The sequence below is a fragment of the Hibiscus syriacus genome, unplaced genomic scaffold, assembly GCF_006381635.1.
Source record: "Hibiscus syriacus cultivar Baekdansim isolate YM2019G1 unplaced genomic scaffold, ASM638163v2 tig00111402_pilon, whole genome shotgun sequence".
Taxonomy (NCBI): domain Eukaryota; kingdom Viridiplantae; phylum Streptophyta; class Magnoliopsida; order Malvales; family Malvaceae; genus Hibiscus; species Hibiscus syriacus.
Window position 1 is genome coordinate 4,820,842 of NW_024063082.1, and position 22,515 is coordinate 4,843,356.

Consider the following 22,515-nt stretch of genomic DNA (forward strand, 5'->3'; position numbering starts at 1 on the left):
CAACTCTATGCAAACATTTATTGAGCGGAATCTCTCAAAACAAGCACAGGACCCTATGATGTTCTCCACCACTAGACTTTCAGAATCCAAAGCTAAAAAGTTCTCAATTTCACCAGTGAATTAATAGTTAAAAGTTGCAGCAATGGAAAGCACCGAGTCATCGACAGTCTTGCAGCGGCCGAGTCTCCCACCGGGTTTCAGGTTCCACCCCACCGATGAAGAACTATTCGTACACTACCTGAAGAAAAAGGCTAGCTTGGCTGCTCTGCCGGATGCAATAATCGCAGAAGTTGATTTGTATAAGTTTGATCCATGGGAATTACCAGGTAAAACCTTTATCAAATATCTTTTACATATGCGATTACGATAACATGGATCTAAACCGTATAATTTGTGAATTTGTTTGGGGATTGCAGCTAAGGCTACGTTTGGTGAGCAAGAATGGTACTTCTTTAGTCCTAGGGACAGGAAGTATCCGAATGGGGAAAGGCCTAATAGGGCGGCAACTTCGGGTTATTGGAAGGCTACTGGAACCGATAAGCCAGTTTTAAATTCGGGAGGGACTCACAGGGTTGGTGTGAAGAAAGCACTGGTTTTTTACGAAGGGAAACCTCCTAAGGGGATCAAAACTAATTGGATTATGCATGAATATAGACTTCCAGATAAGACTAACAAGAAACCCCCTGGATGTGACTTGAGCTACAAGAAAAACTCACTAAGGGTAATCATTTTTTTAATTAGTTTCTAATTTTAGTTTATGGTTCATATTGATATGAATTTGATTGTTTGAAACCTGATTTTCTCGTTTTTATAGCTTGATGGTTGGGTGCTATGTAGAATCTACAAGAAAAACAACCCAAATAGACCTTTGGATCAGGATAAAGATGACTCCATGGAAGACATGGTTGGGCCAGCGCCAACTTCAGCATCAATCGGTACTCTCCAATTCCAAATAAAGAGAACAAGTTCTGAGAAATTGCTTGAAAATCATGAACATAACTCGTTAGATGGAATGCTGGGGAGTGATGGGATGAACAACAATGGTTCTATGTCTCAGTTCGGGTGTTGGTCTAGCTCAAAGCAAGACCTATCAATGGTTAACCCTCTTAAAAAGAGTGTCCTGTCACTTTACCGGACCGATGAGGAAACAGCCAGTCCTTCAACAAGCAAGAGATTCCAGGGGGATATCAATGATGGAAACCTGGAAAAACCGGACACAAATGGCACAATTGCATCCCTGCTTAGCCAGCTTCCTCAAGCCCCTTCATTTCACCAACAGCAACAACAAACAATGTCGGGGTCAATCGAAGATGGGATCTTCTGGCCCTTGTATTAACTCCCAGGCTTGAACTGGTACACTCCTAATTGAATTCCGGGTACCGGGTATTCTGTAGATTTACCATTTGTATGCGCAATTAAAAGGAAATATTTCAGGAACTCAAAATTTCCAACTAGCTTGGGAAGTTTCATCAGTGTCATATTACATGCTTGTTGATTCAGCCAACAATATCTGATGAATCATTTATTGAGATAAAAAAATTGACATTTTGGTTATAGGGAAAGAGATGAACCAAAATTTCAACTCCTGAGGCCATAGATATAGGTTAATTTATAAATACATATATGTAATTTGCTTTAGGAATGCAACATTTATATCTTGTACAGAATCATTGCTCTTGTAGAACACTATTATTACTACTATAGAAGAATGACGATGCCCATGTTTAGGATTATATTGGCTAATTATGGACTTATTTCTATCTTTACAATTTGTATTTATTTTTTTTTTTTCATTTTATCCAAGATATTATATCCTATAATACAAGGGTTAAAGGGTATTCCGAACTCAAAACCTCTGGTTCAAGGGTTGTATTATAAGGTGCCAAACAAGTAAAATTATTGATTAAACAAAATCCCGCTGTGTTTGTTATTAGGGAAGCGAGTGCATTAGTTTCAAGCAAGGAGGGACAGAGAACATAAAAGATCTTTTTCTCAACTGCATTTAGCTGTGTATGCTTTCCATCCTTGAAGACGGTATTCGCAAGCCGCCTCTGCAGGGTTTGCTGCCTTTATGATTCCTCGACCCACGATTATTATGTCACTACCCCTATCGAAGATGACCTGGAATAATGTTTAAGCTGAAAAAGATAAGGAAAGTTCATATATACAACGGCTTCATGGTATAAAGATTGTAGAACGAGTGATGATGGAATAAAATACTTACAGAATATGGTGTGTTATACTGCTGGCCAAGATCATCGCCACCCTTTACCATTTGGACTCCGGGGGTTACTTTGAATGAACGCTGGATTTACCGGTTCCCCGGGCCATGATGCCAGATTGACCGAGATGAAACCAATGACAAAATCAGAATGCTCTTCTGCAATTTTTACAGCAGCAGCTGTGTAGTCTCCCTTGGCATGGTTACCAGCAGAGCTCATTTCAGTAAGTAGCAGCAGGCCCCCCTACCGCGAGGCAAACCCTAAAACAGTTCCCAGAATGTAAAATTACGAGAACGATTAGTTTCAACTCCGTAGTTTAAATCTGGCTAGAAGGTAACTTCGAGGACTCAAAACCAACCTTCAATTTCAGACCATCCACAATTCCAGGACCTGAGATTATGTGCGCATTAACAATATCAGCCCAATCCAATATATGGAAGATACCTCTGCAAAAGAACATGCCAGAAGCCTAAGAAAAGAGAAAAGGCATCAAAACAAAGGAACACTTGGTTACAAAAAACTGAAGATTAACCTTCCTACTGCATTGTCACTGTGTTACCAATGTCGGCAAACTTACGGTCTTTGAAGATCAAAAAGTTGTGTCTTTCTGCAATCTTTAGTCGAAAGATCCAAAACAGGATTGTTAGTTCAAGTTAGCATTAACATCTACCACTTCAGAAGATTCCAAATTACCGAGTTTAACAGGTAATACTGAAAATAAATCAGGAAATGTAGGCACAAAACATTCGATATTTTACCGCACGAAGTTTAGAACCAAAATCTGGAGTGAAATCGGGTAATATGTCAACATGAGTCTTCAATAGACAGATTTCTGGTCCAACCTGCATATAAATTCAACAATCGAGCAAGAGAATGTTTAGCAAGTTAGTATACAAACAGAAACCAGCCAAAGAGCAAAAACAGCTGCTCCACTTAACAGACATGGTTAAAAAAATTATAAAAACAAACCCTTTGCTCATCACTCTAATAGAAATATTTCAACTTCACCAAGAAAACAAGTTATTACAAAACTTACCTGAAAAACTAAAACCAATTTTACCTTCTCAGCAATATCGAGCAACTCAGCAGCGGTTCCAACATCAGCAGCCAAACAAAGATTACTCTCTTTCTTAACCATAACCTTAAACAGCCTTTTCCCGGTAGGATTCTTAGCTAACTTAGCCCTTTCTTCAAACCCCAAACTCTTAACCCTCACTTTATCAACCTTATGCACCGCCACATTCTTGTTCTCTTCCAAGAACTTCATAACCAAACTCTCCATCTCTTCCTCCAACTTCCCTTTCGCTCTCAAAACCCTTACCATCTCCTTTAAAGTAAACAGAGCATGAAGTTTGATCCCACTCTCTTCCAAAGTCTCCCTCCCGCCTTGTTCTCTATCTATAACCACGACGGCATCCGTCACCTTGATTCCCAACTCCCATAACGGCGCTACGGTTTCTAGAACCGATGCTCCAGACGTTACAAGGTCTTCAACCACCAAACAGACTTGACCCTTCTCGTAAACGCCTTCGATGGACTTAGAAGCACCGTAGTCTTTCACTTCTTTGCTGCGCATGAGCATGGGGATGGAGGTGGCGATTGGGAGGGCGGTGTAAGGGACGCCACAGATGAGGTTAAAGGGCGTTTGAGGAGGGAGAGATGTGAAGAGGGAGTGGGAAATTTGGCGTAGGAGGGAAGGGTAGGAGACGATGAGGCGGAGGTCTATGTAGTTAGGCGAAAAGATGCCGGATTTTAGCTTGAAGCTGCGGAACTTGACAGCGGAGATTTCGTGGAGCTGGATGATGAGAGACTCCATTGATGACATTTTTGCGGTGGCAACTGGAGGTGGAGTTGAGTGAGAAGGAGGGAAAATGCCAGTAGGATTCGATTGTGATAAACTTCGCAACCTACCAAAAGTTTGCATTTGAGGTAAGATTTCATGGTGGTTTTCGTTATTTCTAGTTTGATTCAAGAATTGATGACGAACCCCAAGTTTTTTAAGTTAAGCACATGAAGTTTTTCATTGAATATGTGCATTACCTCTACTCTTTGAATGTGAAATCTATGGGGGAAAAAACACACCAAAACATTGTGTCGAGTGTTGACTTGACAATGAAAGAATTGGGAACTGAAACTTGAAAAAAAAGCTTGATTAATCATCAGACATATTCAATGCTGATTACCTTAAATCTCTTGCATTGCAAAAACTCAGCAAAAAGTTAAACACCAAAACATATAATTTTACTTGAATCAATCAACTCTAGAAGGCTCGTGTCTCCATTCGAATTCATTCAGATCGCTGATGACCTCTTCCACCACTAAAACGACCACGACCTCGATGATATGATTTTCTTCCATGACTCGATGGATTACCCATGTTAGAGTTCTGGGATGATTCGAAGTTGCTTTGACACTTTCATGTTGCATATTACAGTTCTCATCTATCGTAGGTCCATTTATTAAAATACTTTGTAATGAACTATGGAATTGTTGGGCCTGCATACCCATACCGAACGTGCTTCGGCTAAAGACATTTTGACCGGCAATCCCCAGCAAAGGTGCAGAGGATGGTCCAGCAAAAGAGCTTAACTGGCCACCAGGTAAGACCATGTTAGGAAATGTGCTCAAGCTAGGGTCATGTTGCTGCTGCTGCTGATTTGGTGGTAGGCATAGATATTCCAGGGTTTGACAAAGGAATAGGCTGCTGTGCATAATTCTGCGACAGCAGTTGCATTCCTTCCGCAGATAACCTGTTAGGGAAAACAACATTCTGTGGATGCTGGCCTGGCATTCCATTATTCCAACCTCCATTTGAAGGTGCAATATTACTAGAAGACGGTGGCATGACCGAAAATGGTGGGACAAAGCCAGATCCAACAACATTTTGCTGTCCCACAACAGAAGATGAACAATTATGATTGACCAAACACGCTGATACTCGGAGATATTATGTTGATTCTGATTACGTGGATGTTGACCCGTTGCAGTTTGCTGGGCAGAGTTCCTATCAGTTTTCCAAGCTCCGTTAACTTTCATTTTATTGTTTTTCTGGTTTCTCACTCTCTGGTCATTCATGCCTCTTTGTGATTTATTGCATCCTCCTGTACTCGGCCTCTTTTTCATCATCCGAGAACCCAGCATCATCCGACAACTCCTCATCATTCTCACCAGATGCATCATATCCTTTCTTGTGGGGACTCTTGTCGTTGAGAACATGGTTAGCAAATTCAGGAACAAAAGAGATAGAAGTGCCTTCATGGATCCCAGCAGGGACATCTCTCTCGGAATTATATCGCACTATATATAGTATGGATTTTTTACAGGTCCGCAAATTTCATCCACAAATCCAAGTGGAGATCTATTCATGGTTATCCAAAGAACCGAACCTTCGTTCAGAGGGCTGTGCTGCTCTCTTCCTTCAACAATAACTTTGGTACCAATCATCTGAAACAGCATAATTAACATCTTTAGACTTGACTAGGCTGAAAAAAATGGCCAAGCTCTGAAATACAAGGAATATGATAAAGTATGGATAAACTTAAAGGTCTGGCCTTCGTAGTTTGCAATAGAGGTTCCAACTTGAGCTTACCGACAAAATAACTCCAACGTGTTTTAAAAACGTACTTTATTAATCACGTCTCTCAAGGATGATATATAAGTGAAACAACGTGTTTTAAAAAGTAAAATAGATTTTTGTTTGAATTATGAGTATAATGTATAATTTTGAAAGGTAGCTGGCGAACACAAGACCCAAATATTCCCTCTCACAATAGTCGACTTATTTCTCAATTATTAGAGATTTCACTCTAAACAACGACACTATAACAAAACAAATGATTATGTGTATTTTCCACGTATCTAATAAATTTTTTGACATTTATTGATTAGAATGTTACGTAGGGTAAAAACGTGTACTCTCAAACACACATTTTAAAATAAAATTCATTTCACTTTACGCAATAAAAATACATATTGTTTTCTTAAATAATCTTTGAAGGATGATATTTTCGTAAACAACTTTAAAAATTATATATTTAGATAATAAAACCGTCTTTTATTATATAAATGATATATTTAAAAATGATTTATTATTAAAAGTAAGATGATATGATATAATTTTTATTGTTATAATTAAAATTAATAATAAAACTGAACATGAATTAAAGTCAAATACGTAATACTATATATAATTTTTATTGGGTATAATTATATATAAAAATAGTTTTAATTTAACTATATAGATAGAATTTTAGTTCTGATATTATTATACATGTAAGTTTTGATTTTGATAATGTAATTATGTATGCATGCAAGTGAATATAAAATTATACTATAATTATAACTATATTAATGATTTTTAAAAACTAAATTAAAATAAATAAATAAATTCATGTATATAATCATGTAAAATCGAAATTTATATATTGCATTATACAATCTATTAAAATTTATATTTGGTATTTATCCCTTAAATTTAAGGGTAAAGTACACAAATAATCCCCAAATATAGAGCGATGCTTTATTGAGCCCTTTAACTATTAAAAGTTACAAAATAGTCTCTCGAGTATATGATGTTGTTTTGTTGAGTCATTTGACTATTAAAAATTACAAAATGATCACTCGACTATTCATATGTCCCAAACTCATCCTTTTCCATTAAAAAAATCGACAACCTTTTGAGCTGGACTTTAACCTATTGTCTGATATAGGATAAAATTTGATCACATAATTGTTTGAAGTGTATTTTATGGATCGAGTCTCCATTTATATTATATCGTCGAGTTAGTACTTTAAACATTATGTGATCGTGTCAGTGCTTAAAAGTAACGACCGTGTCAATAGACATCATTAAAGTATAAGTTTATCATATCTTAATCAGTAGGTTAACGTCCAACTTAAATGAATATCAATTTTTTTAATAAAAATGACGAGTTTGAAACATATGAATAGTCAGGTGACTATTTTGTAACTTTTAATAATTGAGGGACTCTACAAAGAAATTTCCTATAGTTAAAGGATCATTTTGTAATTTTTATTAGTCGAATGACTAAACAAAGCATCACCTTATAATCATGACCCATTTATGTACTTTACCCTAAATTTAAATATAATAAATACATTTCGAATTTACAATATCTAAATGTAAAGCTAAACTCGAGCGGCTCCCATCAATTGAAGCTGATAATTATTCAAAGAAAAACAAACAATTCTAGCGGGCTCCTCAGGTGCAGAGTGCTAAACTCCATCTACAATGAATCGGTTTAATAGAATCGTAATACAATAACTTATTGTGAACTTTAATGTATTCGATCGAAATAAATCGCAAAACACAGGGTCTAGCGGTGAAATTAACCCGAAACACCCATCAGATCGAAACTTTGTCGGTTATAAATTCCCATTCTAATCTCACTGATCCACATACCAGATTCAGGGTGTTCTAGCAGCCGCGCTTGTAGTGAGGACTGTGATTACATCGAGGAGGCGGTGGTGTATATAAGCAAACATTACCGCGACATAATCTATCTCCGGTAGGGTTAACAGGTTGACCGTAAACGGAAACTTCTGCAAAATTAACATGCATAAATCCTGATTAATATTCGGATTCTTATTTCTTATTAATTAAAAAATCAATTAAATTCTTGTGAAAATTTTGCACTCAATTGAATCTTATAGATGTAAAATTGAAAAAAAGAGAGCTGTTCTTACCCTTATCGACAAGTTCTCGACCCATGGTGGACGTGGGAATGAAGGGAGAGGAAGCCAACAGAAAGCAAAGCATGAGATTGAGAATTAATGGGTTCATTTTTGGATGTCTTATGTTATGTTGAGTTGAGCTCTCCTCATCCTTTTAACCGCTATTTTATGGGCCAATTTCAAGATCGCTTTCCTAACCTCTGCCATTCCATTTGTAAACTATTAACAATATAGTTTGTTTTTTATATATAAATTAAATTAACATTACACTCATGTTTAAAGGATTATTTTTTTACATAATATTTATTGATAAAACAAATAGGTTATGACATATGTAGGAAATTTATCCCTTCTAATTTAAATGTAAAACCACAATTAATTGTGAATCGATCGTTGGTTAATATCAAAGTATTATGTCTCTATAAAAAGGTAGAAGAAAGACGAGTGAGGGTGAGCTGATCTATCCTGTCTCTTGATCTTAAATAAGAAGTTTTGTATTGGTTTTTGGAGTTGATGTTCCACGTAAGATCATTATGACTATTCATATGTCAATAGATTAGGTGGATAAAAATAACTTGCGATAGAATTAATTTTGATAGGTCAACAGGTTGAGGCTTCCCAAGGGATATTAGATCTTCGAGTTCCTTTGGAGATGTTTTCTCTATGTATTTTAGAGTTTTTTCGAACAATGTTAGGTATTCGAGGTTATTTTTTCAAATGTATTTTTTATAGATGCTACATATAAAAAAATTATTTCTCTGAAGGTTTGAAGGGTAAGTGCAAAGATGACATGCATACGATGTTTAACGAAAATACAATAACATGTAAATCATTTTTAAAATTTTAAAACTAAATTATTTAATTAATAATTTTTTAGACTCCCATTTCTTTCTTTTACACCAACCAGAGCCTTGAAAAGATATTATATACCAACGGGGGATAAGCCATTGTATGAAAAGGCAATCTTGTGGAAAAACGAAGTAACCGACGAAAATTCCATGGCAGCGGGAACTTTTTTAGACCAATTTTCATCCATACAAAACCGATAATTGACTCATGAAATTTCCATTGGAGTCTTCTACACCTACTATTTCATTCATAAAATGATATTTTTAAAATTTTAATTATTAATATTTTACTTGATATAATGATAAAATTAATCATAACATAAAGAATTAATTACATCATATATCCCTAAATTATGACATCCATTTTAAATTACTCTTTAAACTTCTAAATATTCCAATTTCATTATTACACTATGACTCTCATTCTAAATTAGTCCTTAAACTTTTGAATTTTCCAATTTCAAACCCAAAATAACCCTCATTTTAAATTGGTCCCAGACTTTTAAATCTTTCAATTTCATCCCCAAAGTCATCCAAATATGTAATTGGTTTCAACCGTAGTTTAACCTAAATTTTATTTTGTTAAAACATATAATAATATAACTTGGCCTAAAGTTTTCATTAACAAGGGATGTGATTAGTATACATACAGTTTTAGATGAAATTAAAATATTCAAAAATTTGGTGACTAATTTAGAATGAATGTCATAATTTAGGGATGTAATTGAAATATTCTAAAGTTTGAGGACTAATTTAGAATACAAGTCATAGTTTAAGGATGAAATTAAAATATTTAAAAATTTAAAGACTATTTTAAAATAAATATCATATTTTGATGACATGTGATGCAATTAACTCTAATATAAATAGAATCCTTATATTTTATTAAAGTTTCTTAATTTTTTAAAATAATTTGTTGATGTCTAAAAGTAGAGTTATGTATCTATTAAGATCGTTTTATTTGGGCCCATATTTCAATGGCCTATTTCTGACCCGATATAATATTTACTTACATTAGGATCCAAATCAACATCCTCATTCTCAATTCCCTCCACTCCAATTTTCTATTAAAAAAAAGCACACTTCTCGAGGTCACCGTATGAGTAAACCCTAATTAAACTTACACTAGTCGACTAAAATCCCCCAAATTCGCGACTCTACTCTTCTTCTGAAGGTGAGTAACCCACTCTTCCTTCTCCTTAACACTTTATTGTATTTTTTTTAGTTTTTTTAATATTAGAACCAAATTGAGTCTTCATAATTCCAATTACGATGTATTTTATGCCATTTTTTAGCAATTTAAATTTAGGAAAAGAAATGGGTTTTTATTTTAGAGTTGCAATAGTTTGTGAATTTTTCTGTAATTTAAATTTTGTCAGAAATTATATCAATTTTGGACAAAATACAGGTAGGATCAGTTCTGGATGTGTTATTTTATGGAACTGTGAAAAGATTTGAAAATCCATTAGTTTTTGAGATGAGAAATTCACTGAGTTATTTGGAATTGTAGGGTCAAGAATATGGCTTCATAGTAGAGTTTGTATGAAAAGAGCCTTGGTTTTGATTGGATTGGTAGTTTTCATACATTTTTAAGGACTTTGAGGAGCTGATTTTGTTAAGAAAAAGTAATATTGACTGTAACCCCCAGACCGATGCGGGTATATCGATCCGATCCGGGAAGTCACATTAAGGCCACCGGAGCGACCCACTGTAAAAATAGCGGAAAATTTAAAACTTTTATTTAAACGTGTAACTTATAAAATTAATTTTCACTATTTAAAAATAAAACATATTTCCAAACTCGTATATAAATCAAAATACAATTACATGCCCCCTAATCACATGTACCCTACTCTGCAACAACGCTGGACGAACTCCCTTACTGAAGTTGATAGATGCACTGGTACAATTCTTTCAACCTGAAAAGGTGAGTAATAGAGTGAGCTTTGGAAAGTTCAGTAATACAGAACTACCAGATGATGCTGATGAACGTGCAGATACAGATAAATATTTATTTCCTTATTGCTTCTGAGCATTTATATATTTTTATGCTGAGCAGAGATTCTACTGATATTTCGGGTGGTAACGGACAATGAGCTTTCAGTTCAGAGAAATATTTCGGATGACTGAGTTGAGGAGATCAGAATAGGTTTTCTAGTGTGTTCCCAAAAACCATGTAACTTTTCAGATCTTTTTAAAACATATATATATATACCCCCATCCCATCACAACATAATGTGTAGGTTCCCCAGAACCATACACCCAACCCAACACAACATATAAGGCCCTGAGCACAAAGCTGAGGTACCTGCGGAAATTCTTCCTTCAACAATACCCCCCAATTAAAACATTTTTCCATCATTAAACGAAGATATCAGAAATCAAAACAGAATTCAGAACAGATATCATAACAGAATCCAGATCAGAAATCAGAACAGAATTCAGGTCATTTATCAGAACATAATTCAAGTCGGAAATCAGATAAAATATTTATATGATTAGGGAACACACCAGAGTTTACAGATATTATTCAGAGATGCTAAATAGCAGGCAGAGAAACACGGATTTTCAGTATACCGATAAAATACCGGAAGTTAGAAATACTATTGGAAAAGTTCAATAACTGACAGAATCATCAGTTATTCAGAATGTGAATTATCAGGATCATATCTTATTTGGACAGTTTTCAGAAGTTGTATGTAATCAGAAGGTTATTCAGAATCCTTTACATGCATGTCAATTGATCGGATAATCGAACAATCTTGAGAACGAAGATTCAGAATCTTAATAATCTATTTTGACTGGTCAATTCATTTTCCTTTCAGGGTATTTTCTCGTTAATACCACAAATTCTTGTCCATAGATCATCTTCAGAATCATCGCTGAATAGATCTTCCAATGGTCTTTATTTCATTTCCAAGCTTCCACGATATCATGGCATACTGACATGCTTGATTTGTAGTTCATGTTCCATAAGGACATTACATCTTATAAACTCATCAGAATTTCCAGACTTATCCAATCCACTTACTTAATCCTCAGTCATTGAGGTTACCTAGTTTATTTAACAGTCATATCCATTCCAGTTACTTCGGGATTTTTTTCAGAGTAATTCAAACGTTCCTAAATTTCAAACACATGTTGTACTTCCATTCCATTCAATTTGGTCTTCGTGGTTGATTTGTCGAACAAACGTCCAATTCCTAGTACTGAATACGATCTAGATCTGAGCTGAACTAAATACTTCAAAAATTTGTCATCGAGCCAAACTTGAGAAGACGAACACATGTTCCAGTAATATATATGTCATTCAGGTATTGACATAGCTTTAGGGTTGATCTACTCACTTAAATTATTTTTCATTACCTTTAAATGTAGTCCAATACCTATGCTTACTTGGATTCCTTAATTAATCCAAGACATTTACTTAATTTAGGCCATAAGGGTCTTTTGGTAATTTTGATGTTCAGTTTTATTCCATTCATTTCAGAGCTCGAGGATATCCAATCATTCCTTAGCTTGGTGACATTCTTGAGTCATTTCCATTACAGGGGGTATTTTGGTCATTTTACAGATCCACGGTATTTCAATCTTTTTCCTCCATTCGGTCTTATTATTTAATTCCAATTTATATCTTTTTCCTCTATCCAATCTTATTATTTAATTCAATCTCATCATTTGTTTCAGTCTTTTCGAATAATTCTGACAGCAGAATACCCCTGATAAATTATTCTTCAGGTATTTACTCATTTCTCGGATATTTTCGGGTCAAGTGCATTCTCAGATTTTACAAACGGAATATCATGAATTTTCCTGCTAAGTCAGGATCTTAACAATCAAATCTGTACTTAATCGAGTTAAGTACGAATCCTCTAAGTATTTTCTCATTCAGGGTTAACTCAGACTATTCGATCTCTTAAGGGCATTTCTGTAATTTCTTAACCAGATAATTTCGATATTAGCTTTTAACGAAAATAATATAATTTAGAGATCCTATGATTAATTGCTTTCCCGAACCTTCTCTGATCTTGAAGTGATTCCTTAACAGACTTATAGTATCTTGCGTAAACCTTCTTGGTGTTAAAAACCGGTTATCCATAATTTCCAAGTAAAACTAACATTTCCGTATGAACATCAATAGTTTTAGCAGATCAATAATTCTTTTCAGATTTATTAATCCACTTCCAGAGACAATTCTTGTCATTTTCCACCATAAGGGTAATTTCGTAATTTTACCTAATCGAAATATTCTCATAATTTATCATCTAAGTACCTTTAATGAGATAAATTATAATCTACAATCCATGGTTGATTCTTTTATCACTTAATTTCAGAACTTGTAATTTAATTCCAACTGTCCTCCAATTTCTTATAATAGTCATCTGAGCCATATTCAGTTATCTATTTTCTACTGTATTCGTATCTAGTGTAGATCTTCATTTATTACACATATAAGACCAAACATTTCCATTCATGCATTTATCAATACCAACATGTTCTATAAAGCATAAAGAGGTAGTAAAGTATTACCTCGATTTTCGTGCAATACTGATCGACCATAAAAATTCCATTCGAACACCTTTGATCTTCAATTCAACTTCCAATATTTCCTCGGATCCATATAAACAGAAATTATATCAGAAACGGAGCTTAATTACGATAAATGGATCGAATCGGGTGATAAATCAGTGAAAGACGGCTTACCAGGTTTGAATTTGGCAAAACGGACTTCGGATTCGGATTCAGAACATCGAAAGCATAAAATATGACTTTTCAGAAATTTGGAATTTTCGGTCAAAATCAAAGTCAACGGGTTTGACCGGCAATTTCGAGGCCTTCTGGTTCGAATTTCGAAAAACCGACAGCGAAATCGGATTTGGAACATCGAAAAATGTCAGGATAGGTATACTCAGTCGAAGTCAAAGGTCGTTTAATGCCCGGTCAAAGCCGGTCAAAGTTTTGGTCAACGACGGTCAACGGGTCGAGTCAACGGGTCGGGTCGGGTAAACGGGTCGGGTCGGGTCAACGGGTCGGGTCGGGTCAACGGGTCGGGTTGTGACCGGTCAACTATGCACCAAAACCGGTCAAACCGGTCATTTTTTTCTTCCCCACGCGCAGTGGCGGCGCGTGGGGGCGCGTGAACAGTGCTAAAATCCCGAAAAAATTCCTAAAAATTATTTTGAGCGATTTCGAGATACTTACAAAGCTCGGTTCACAATTTTGAACGGCGGAGAGCTCGATTTCAACAAATCGGAAACTTTGACCGCTTCACCTCCTCACGCCCCGCCGTCGACGGAGACCAAGGATGACACCGGCGAACTCGGAAAGATGCAACGAACACGATGGTGCGGGAGGTGTCGTAAACGGATGACCCGATCGTCGTGAATCGATGAAAAACCAACTAAAACCGAGTTATTACCGACGATACTTCCGACTGAAATTCACGACGAACGGCGATGATTCACGACGAAAGGTTTGAGGGGTTTTGTTCCTCGGTTGACAACGAACACGATGGTGGTTTCGGTTCGTCGATCGGAGGTCAGACGACGAGTAGATCGAAGTTGAAAAAGGGGTTGAGGGGAAGAGGAAAACTAGAATTTTCCAGAAAAATATGCGTCTGATGGGGTTTATAATATCTCAAAAAGAAAAATGGGTAAACCATGAGTTTAGCCACTGAATTTTCTACACTTTATGACACGGTCTTCCAACTTTGAAATTTTTTAATTTAATCCTCATTTTCTTCCAAAATACCAATTAAATTTACCACATTATAATTTCTTAAAATTTAGCCCCTAAATTGGGGTGTTACATGGACACTCTAGTTTCAGAGGGGTTGGTATCGAAGAGGTCGTCGAGGAAAAAATCTGGACAGAAGAACTATGATGAGAATTTAATGGATGAGTTCATAGAGAAGCACATAGGTGATGCGTTTAGAAATATTAGAACAAAGGAGGAGTTGGAGAAAGAGACTGAAATTGAGGCAATGATAGTATTATCTTTGGGATTCCCTATTGATGCATTGATTGAGGATGAAATTAAAGCTGGGGTGGTAAGAGAATTAGGTGGAAAAGAGCAAAATGATTATATTGTTGTTAGGAACTATATTCTTTCTCGGTGGAGGAGTAATGTACGAATATGGCTAACTAAGGGACATATAAAAGAAACTGTGAGCAATGAATATATTCATTTGTTGTCTGCAGCTTATGATTTTCTTCTCTATAATGGGTATATTAATTTTGGAGTTTCACCATCATTTTTCTCTTACCTTCCAGAGGAGGCAACTAAGGGTTATGTGATAATAGTTGGAGCTGGACTAGCTGGCTTGGCAGCAGCAAGGCAACTTTTATCTTTTGGTTTCAAGGTAGTTGTTATAGAAGGGAGGAATCGTCCTGGGGGTAGAGTCTATACTCAACAGATGGGTAAGAAGGATAAACGTGCTGCTGTGGATCTTGGTGGTAGTGTAATCACCGGCATCCATGCCAATCCTCTTGGAGTTCTAGCTAGGCAACTTTCTATTCCGCTTCATAAGGTCCGAGATAATTACCCTTTATATACACCTGATGGGGTGTCTGTCAAGAAGGAAGTTGATTCCAGGATTGAAACGATCTTTAACAAGATGCTTGACAAAGTTAATAAACTGAGAAAAATAATGGGTGGATTTGCTAATTATGTTTCTATGGGATCAGTTCTAGAAAAAGCTCAGACAGTTGTATGCTGTGACTAGAAGTCCGGAGGAGAACAAACTTTTGGAGTGGCATCTTGCTAATTTGGAATACGCAAATGCAGGATGTCTTTCAGACTTGTAAGCTGCCTACTGGGACCAGGATGATCCTTATGAGATGGGTGGAGACCATTTTTTTCTTGATGGAGGGAATTGGAGATTGATAAAAGCATTATCTGATGGAGTACCCATAAACTATGGGAAAACAATTGATGCTATTAGATATGGTGTTGAAGGAGTTGAGGTTGTTGTTGGTAATCAAGTATTCCAGGCAGATATGGTTATTTGCATTGTGCCTCTTGGAGTATTAAAGAGAAAGACCATTAGATTTGAACCGGAGTTACCTCAAAGAAAGCTAGCTGCGATTGACAGATTGGGTTTTGGGCTCCTGAATAAAGTTGCCATGATTTTCCCTCATGTTTTCTGGGGAGAAGAGCTAGACATATTTGGATGTCTGAACGAAACTAGTGATAACCGTGGAGAGTTCTTTTTATTCTACAGCTACCGTACAGTTTCCGGAGGTCCGGTATTGATTGCGCTTGTGGTTGGTGAAGCTGCACAAACATTTGAATGCACTGATCCTTCACTCTTGCTCCATCGCGTTCTAAGCAAACTTAGAGGTTCTATATATTTTTCTAACTTGTGAAAAATATCAACAGATTATTTAGGGTAATCTATGTCAAATACCACTCATCTTTATGCTCGAGATCGAAAATGACACTGACGTTTCAATTTTGCCAATTTTAGCACAGACGTATATGTTTCACTTCAATTTTGCCACTCTGCCATTAATCCGTTGACGGCACGATGACATGGCATGCCAATGCCTTGACGGCGATGACATGAACGACTTTTTCAAAGTTATTCAGTCCATGTAGCATCTGTATTACCTGAGAAAAGTTGGAGATTCGCCACCACAAAACTCTCATTTCTTCACCACCACAAAACTCTCCCTCACTCTGTCGTCCACTATGCACGGTATCATCCGCTGCAAGAAGCTCGACAACCTCGCTGGCGATTCGCTCTTCGATGACGAAAATCTTATAGCATACCTTCTTGTCTTCTTAATTTTCTTGGTGTCTTCTTGCTTTGCCTCGTAGGCTTTGTTTCCAATATAATTTTTAAGTTGGTGTTGAACATCTCTGAGGGGGAATCAGTGGAGAAGCTCCTCGAAGATGAAACAAGGGTTTGTCTACCCACAGAACAAAATCGAAGTTGAGTAGAGACTTCTCTGGAAAGCATACTGGGTAGGAGATCGAATGGTGTCCTTGTAAAGGCATATTTAAAACCTAAACAACATGAAGGAAGAAGGGAATTCTTACAGTCATTACTTGGAAGTGGTGGAATTGGAGTTTCGGCTTTACTAGGAAATGGGAAAGCGAATGCCAATGAACAAGGGGCTTATTCCTCGAGAATGTCCTACTCTAGTTTTTTGGAGTATTTGGACAAGGACAGGGTTAAAAAGTGGATTTGTATGAAAATGGCACGATATCTATCATGAAGGCTGTCTCTCCTGAGTTGGGAAACCGTGTTCACCGAGTTCGTGTGCAGCTTCCAGGATTCAGCCAAGAGCTTCTTCAGAAGTTTAGGGAAAAGAACATTGACTTTGCTGCCCATAATGCTCAAGAAGAATCTGGTTCACTGTTGTTTAACATGATTGGCAATCTCGCATTCCCACTAATCTTGATTGGAGGGTTGTTCCTTCTTTCGAGGAGATCATCTGGAGGAATGGGTGGACCGGGTGGTCCTGGCTTCCCCCTTGTCTTTGGTCAATCTTAATCAAAGTTTCAGATGGAGCCTAACAATGGCGTGACATTTGATGATGTTGCTGGAGTTGATGAAGCGAAGCAGGTCTTCATGGAGGTTGTCGAGTTCTTGAAGAAGCTAGAGAGGTTTATTGTAGTCGAGGCTCGCATCCATAAAGGTGTTCTTCTCATTGGCCCTCTTGGAACCGGAAAGACTCTTCTCGCCAAGGTAATTGCTGGTGAAGCTGGTGTGCCATTCTTCTCCATTTCAGGTTCAGAGTTTGTTGAAATGTTTGTTGGTGTCGGTGCCTCTCGAGTTCGTGATCTTTTCAAGAAGGCCAAGGAGAATGCCCCATGTATTGTATTTGTGGATGAAATTGATGTTGTTGGTAGACAAAGAGGAACTGGTATCGGTAGAGAGAATGATGAGAGGGATCTAGAACTTGTAAGAACATAATATTGTCAATGTTGTCTATGATATTGTTCCTCATCGAGAGCTCGACGAGATATACTGGAAACGTTGATGGGACTTGGCCGAATAGTTGTTATCGCTAGCGTTGAGAAAGTAAAGCTTTCTGAGTGAACCCATATCAGGAAACTCACTAGAAATATAGTTTCGTTGGATTTCGAGTCGTTTCAAGCGTGTTAGGTTGTTAAAGCTTGAAGGAATTGGTCCATTTTATAACTTTTATAGAAAACATAATAGAAAAATATAATGTAGTTCAATGGTTAAGCATTTAGTTTAATTTTAAGGGGTTTGGGGTTCAAATCCCTCTAGTTGCATAATATTTCAATAATTTTTTCAAGCAAAACGATGTCGTTTTGTCTTTATTGAGCATCAAAATAGTTGTGTTGATACGACATCGTTTTGGTAAGGCATCCACGTCATCACTGTCACGGCCCGTCCATGCCATGTCATCGTGCCGTTAACGGATTAACGACGGAGTGGCAAAATTGAAGTGAAATATAAACGTCCGTGCTAAAATTGGCAAAATTGAAATGTCAGTGACATTTTCGATCCCGAGCATAAAGATGAGTGGTATTTGACATAGATTATTCGATTATTTATTTTCTGTTTTCATGGTTTAAACTCTTGTATTTTCTGTATCTTCATTGGAAAAGTAGTGTTATGATCTATTGATTTTCCTTGCAGCTATTTATGGTCCAAAAGGTGTAATGTGCCTGACCCTATACAGACAATTTGTACAAGATGGGGAAATGATCCCCTTTCATATGGTTCATACTCTCATGTTAGGGTACAGTCATCCGGCAGGGATTATGATATACTTGCAGAAAGTGTAGGCAATAGGTTGTTTTTTGCTGGTGAAGCCACAACTCGGCAATATCCAGCCACCATGCATGGTGCCTATTTGAGTGGGTTAAGGGAAGCTTCACATATTCTCCGTGCCACAAGAGGTCGCCAAAGCTACTTTAGGAGGTCTGTGCCGCGGAATGTTGGACCAAGCGGTGATCAATTGGCAGATCTTTTCAAGTGGCCTGATCTAGTATGTGGGAAGTTCTCATTTGTGTTTGATCCATTAACAGATGATCCTAAATCAATGGGACTCTTGAGAATTACTTTTGATAATTGCAAAGATGATATGAAAAAGGTGCTGGAAAAAAGCAGTGATCCTCTATCAAATCAATCATTGCAGCTGTACACGACATTATCTCGTGAACAAGCACTTGAGATGCAGACAGTAACTGGAGAAGAAGAAACTAAATTGGTTTATTTGATGAATAATTTTGGATTAAAGCTTATGGGAGCTAATACTGTTGGAAACGCATATAACTCCTTGGTTACTAGCATATCCAATGCAAGAAGTGGTAGGGGAGGCAGGTATCGTATATCTGCTCCACTGCTAAATACAGTCTAAATGAGCTACCGGTGTCATTGCATTCGAGTTTTATGTACAACTTGTTAGAATGGAATCCTGATGCATAGTAGTGCTCCATGAGTGAAAAGAAAAGAATGTCTTCTCTGGTGCATGTACATAAACCTAATTAGGTAGCTTATTCTTCATTGACTTCGGTCTAGAGTAATGCCTTCATCAGGATTTCAAATGTCGTAAATTCTTTCCTCGCCAAATTGGTTGTGAATTCAGGGATCTATTGGTCCATGATGTAGGTGTAGTGGTATTCAGTTGTGATTGAATGCCATTGTATTTCCATAATCAGACGCCATGTTAAAACTTAGTTTTGTTGCATCTTGTATGTTGTATATAGTAAATTTTCATCTTTGGTGCTGAAATATATGTTTCGAATCATTGAACATCTTGATTTTTGCATTTTTTCTGTGATGTCGGAATGGCTTATTGATGCGATGTATACTCCAGGAAGCATACTTTTTTACCTGCTTGATCAAGCCATATTGTTAATTGTGTTAATGATCATGTGGTCCTGTTGGATGATATAAACACAAATAAAGAGGTTGAATTGAAACCAACTTTTGGAAACATTGCAATCAATCCATAACAAAATATTAAGCAAGTACAAATGCAAGCCATGACCTGTATATAGGTCAAATTACAATTGCAACCCTTGAATTTCCCCCCATAAAAATCATAAACATTTTAAAACTTTCTGGCAAATGAAAGCCCTTTGTTTTTATGTTGATCAAAGTTTTCAACTGGACCTTTTTGAGTCTTGAAACTTTAGCAATGGCCATAAAGAACTATGAACAGTTTGCCATGATGTTAATCAGCCTGCAAAAGAAACATTTCACAGATTTAGACAACGACTTCAGCAGCAAAATGCATATGCCTTCTGTTGGCATTAGTTCACTATAACTCGTTAATATGGGCTTAGCACAAGTTATGATGCATTATTAGACGTAACGAGCATTATTCTATGCAGATTAACCAGTAGTTTATGAACAAGTTATGATGCATTATAAAATGTGATAAGCATTATCCACATGCAGATTCCATTGGTAACATACAGAAAGTTATGATGCATTATAAGATGTAACGAGCATTACCATATGCGGATTAATCGATAGCTTAATCGAATCACATACCCAATTCACATAAGCTAGCATTAATCATCTTAGAACATAAAGCACAAAAACGATCTTTATGGTTGAACACGTTATTGAGTTCAAAAGTTTACCAGTGTGTAGACCAGCTAGTTCATAGAGACAGCCCGGCAAAGAGCAACTCCAACTCCTCTTCTTGTGAAGCAGTTCTCTGGCATAAACAAAAAGGTAAAAATGAAATCCCAGTTCTTTACAAAATGTAACTTCTCAACTTAACTTTATATATATATATATTTCGAGTATCGCTAACCAATCAAGCCACCGTATCTTGATTACCTGAATGGATAACAGTTGAAGAATTTTATTAAGAACAAGCATGCGATGGGTAACATACGAACTAGTCGCAGGAAGCTGGTTCATCCTTTTCATTTCTTCGTGTATGGACGGAGTCTTCTCTTCGTACCCCATTTGCTTCCATTGTGCTCTGGGATGAATAGTACCAACTTCCTCCATGGTTTGATCATTAACATGACCAGTTGCCTTAAATTGTTCGAAACTCCCCATGATGAACAAGAACTAAACAAACCAACCTACCAACAAGTACAAAAGAAATCAAATTCGGGTTACAAGTTACAACAAAAACTGACACAATTATGAACTCGGATTTAACCAGGTCGTTAATTGAAAAAGTTCTAATCCTATCCCCAGACTGCAGTCTTTGCAAAAAGAAATCCAATGTCTTAAAAATTCAAGAAAAACAATTAGTTAATGTGAAATATATTGCTAAGCATTCTTCTGGGTCATTCTCATTATGATAATTGAAAAATGGTCTCGAAAAAAAAGGGGAGAAAACCGAACCAATTAAAAAAAAAATTGAAGTACCATCATATATAGGTGTCCAAGCATAATCTGCAAACTTTCTTGTAAAATATAACGCCAAATTCATTTCAGATACTTAATAATTAGTCCTAAATTGATTGCACAGTTTATATACTTTTCATTTGATTACCCAAATACAGTTGAAATTGCAAAACATGAAGAAGAAAAATAAAACTTCGAAAAAAATAGAAAAAGGGAAGGGGACTCACAGAGGTATCTCAAAGGATGCAGCTTTGGTTAGGCGGGGAGGACCGAGGACGGTGATTCCGTGAAAGAACGGACGCTTGCTTTCGTGGTGTAATAACTTGGGGTCTTTATGGGTCGGGTCGGAATGAGCCCTATTTCAATAATTTTTGAGTAAAATATATAAAATGGTTCTAGACTATAGGTCGTTGTTTTGTTAAGTCTTTCAACCATTAAAAGTGATAAAATAATTCTCTAATTATAAAACGTTATTTTGTAGGAATATTTTACTGTTAAAAATTACAAAATGATTATATAATTATTCATATGTTCTAAACTTATCATTTTTCATTAAAAATTGACAATAATATGAGTTGTACATTAACCTATTAATAGTGATATAATAAAATCCAATATCAAAATCTCAAATGACTATTATATCTCAGTCATCATGTTAAAACATCAAACTCAAATGATCATTAATTTTTTTAATGGAAAAAATGAATTTGGAATATATAAATAGTCAGGTGACCATTTTTTTAAGTTTTAATAGTCGAGAGACTCAACAAAGCAACATCCTATAATTGAAGGATCATTTTATAATTTTTAATAGTCATTGCACTCAATAAAGCAACACACTATGATCAAGGGACCATTTATATACTTTACTCTATATTTTTTTAATTCAGTTCTAATTGTCTAAGTTAATTTTTTTAATTTAAAAATATAAATAATTGAATATTAATGTTTTTTTTATCTTGATTATTAAGGGTAGTATTATTCACCCTAAAAATCTTTGGTTCGAGTAACTACATCTACAACATGTGTTCGTTATTAATGATAAAAAAAATTATGCACATATATTATGTTAATAATCCCAAACTATATTAATATCAGTATGCATTGGGGGTGTATTCGAAAACATATTTTCTTGTCATTTTAAACTTTTAATATTCTAGATCTTTAACGTTGTAAATATATGATATTATAAGCGTTTAATATTATATGTTTCTAATATTTTATGTTGAAAATAATTATAGTAAATAATTAGATTTTTTTTATCGTTCATTAATTTGAATAATCAATGAATGAGATAACGGCTAATAAATTTAAATTATATAATCATTTTGCTATCAAATAAGTAAAATAGGCAAGTGATGGATGAACAAGAAATATGAGATAAAATTTATAATGAGCTTATACCATATATCAAAGGTTTCATCTTTAGTCTTCCTATTAATAGTCG

The 22,515-nt window shown here is 35.9% G+C and overlaps 2 protein-coding genes and 2 pseudogenes across 3 annotated transcripts; 2 read left to right on the plus strand and 2 right to left on the minus strand.

Annotated features, from left to right (window-relative positions):
* LOC120162061 (NAC transcription factor 56-like) lies at nt 1-1,607 on the plus strand. Its single transcript, XM_039172242.1, has 3 exons — nt 1-326; nt 417-721; nt 815-1,607. Exons 1-3 carry the CDS (start codon nt 143-145, stop codon nt 1,334-1,336), a joined length of 1,011 nt encoding a protein of 336 aa, XP_039028173.1. The 5' UTR covers nt 1-142; the 3' UTR covers nt 1,337-1,607.
* Nucleotides 1,608-1,992: 385 nt separating this feature from the next.
* LOC120162063 lies at nt 1,993-4,047 on the minus strand (annotated as a pseudogene).
* A 6,306-nt stretch (nt 4,048-10,353) lies between these two features.
* LOC120162415 lies at nt 10,354-19,483 on the plus strand (annotated as a pseudogene).
* Nucleotides 19,484-19,776: 293 nt separating this feature from the next.
* LOC120161721 lies at nt 19,777-21,375 on the minus strand. 2 transcript variants are annotated; one of them, XM_039171933.1, is made up of 4 exons: nt 21,296-21,375; nt 20,544-20,797; nt 20,342-20,418; nt 19,777-19,935 (listed from the first exon to the last, which is right to left on the minus strand). In XM_039171933.1, the coding sequence occupies exons 2-3, from the start codon at nt 20,769-20,771 to the stop codon at nt 20,362-20,364; spliced, it is 285 nt and encodes a 94-aa protein (XP_039027864.1). In that variant the 5' UTR covers nt 20,772-20,797; nt 21,296-21,375; the 3' UTR covers nt 19,777-19,935; nt 20,342-20,361. The 2 variants fall into 2 exon arrangements, with proteins under 2 accessions (XP_039027864.1, XP_039027863.1); XM_039171932.1 differs by lacking the exon at nt 21,296-21,375 and having other exon boundaries at nt 20,544-20,936.
* Nucleotides 21,376-22,515: the final 1,140 nt, after the last annotated feature.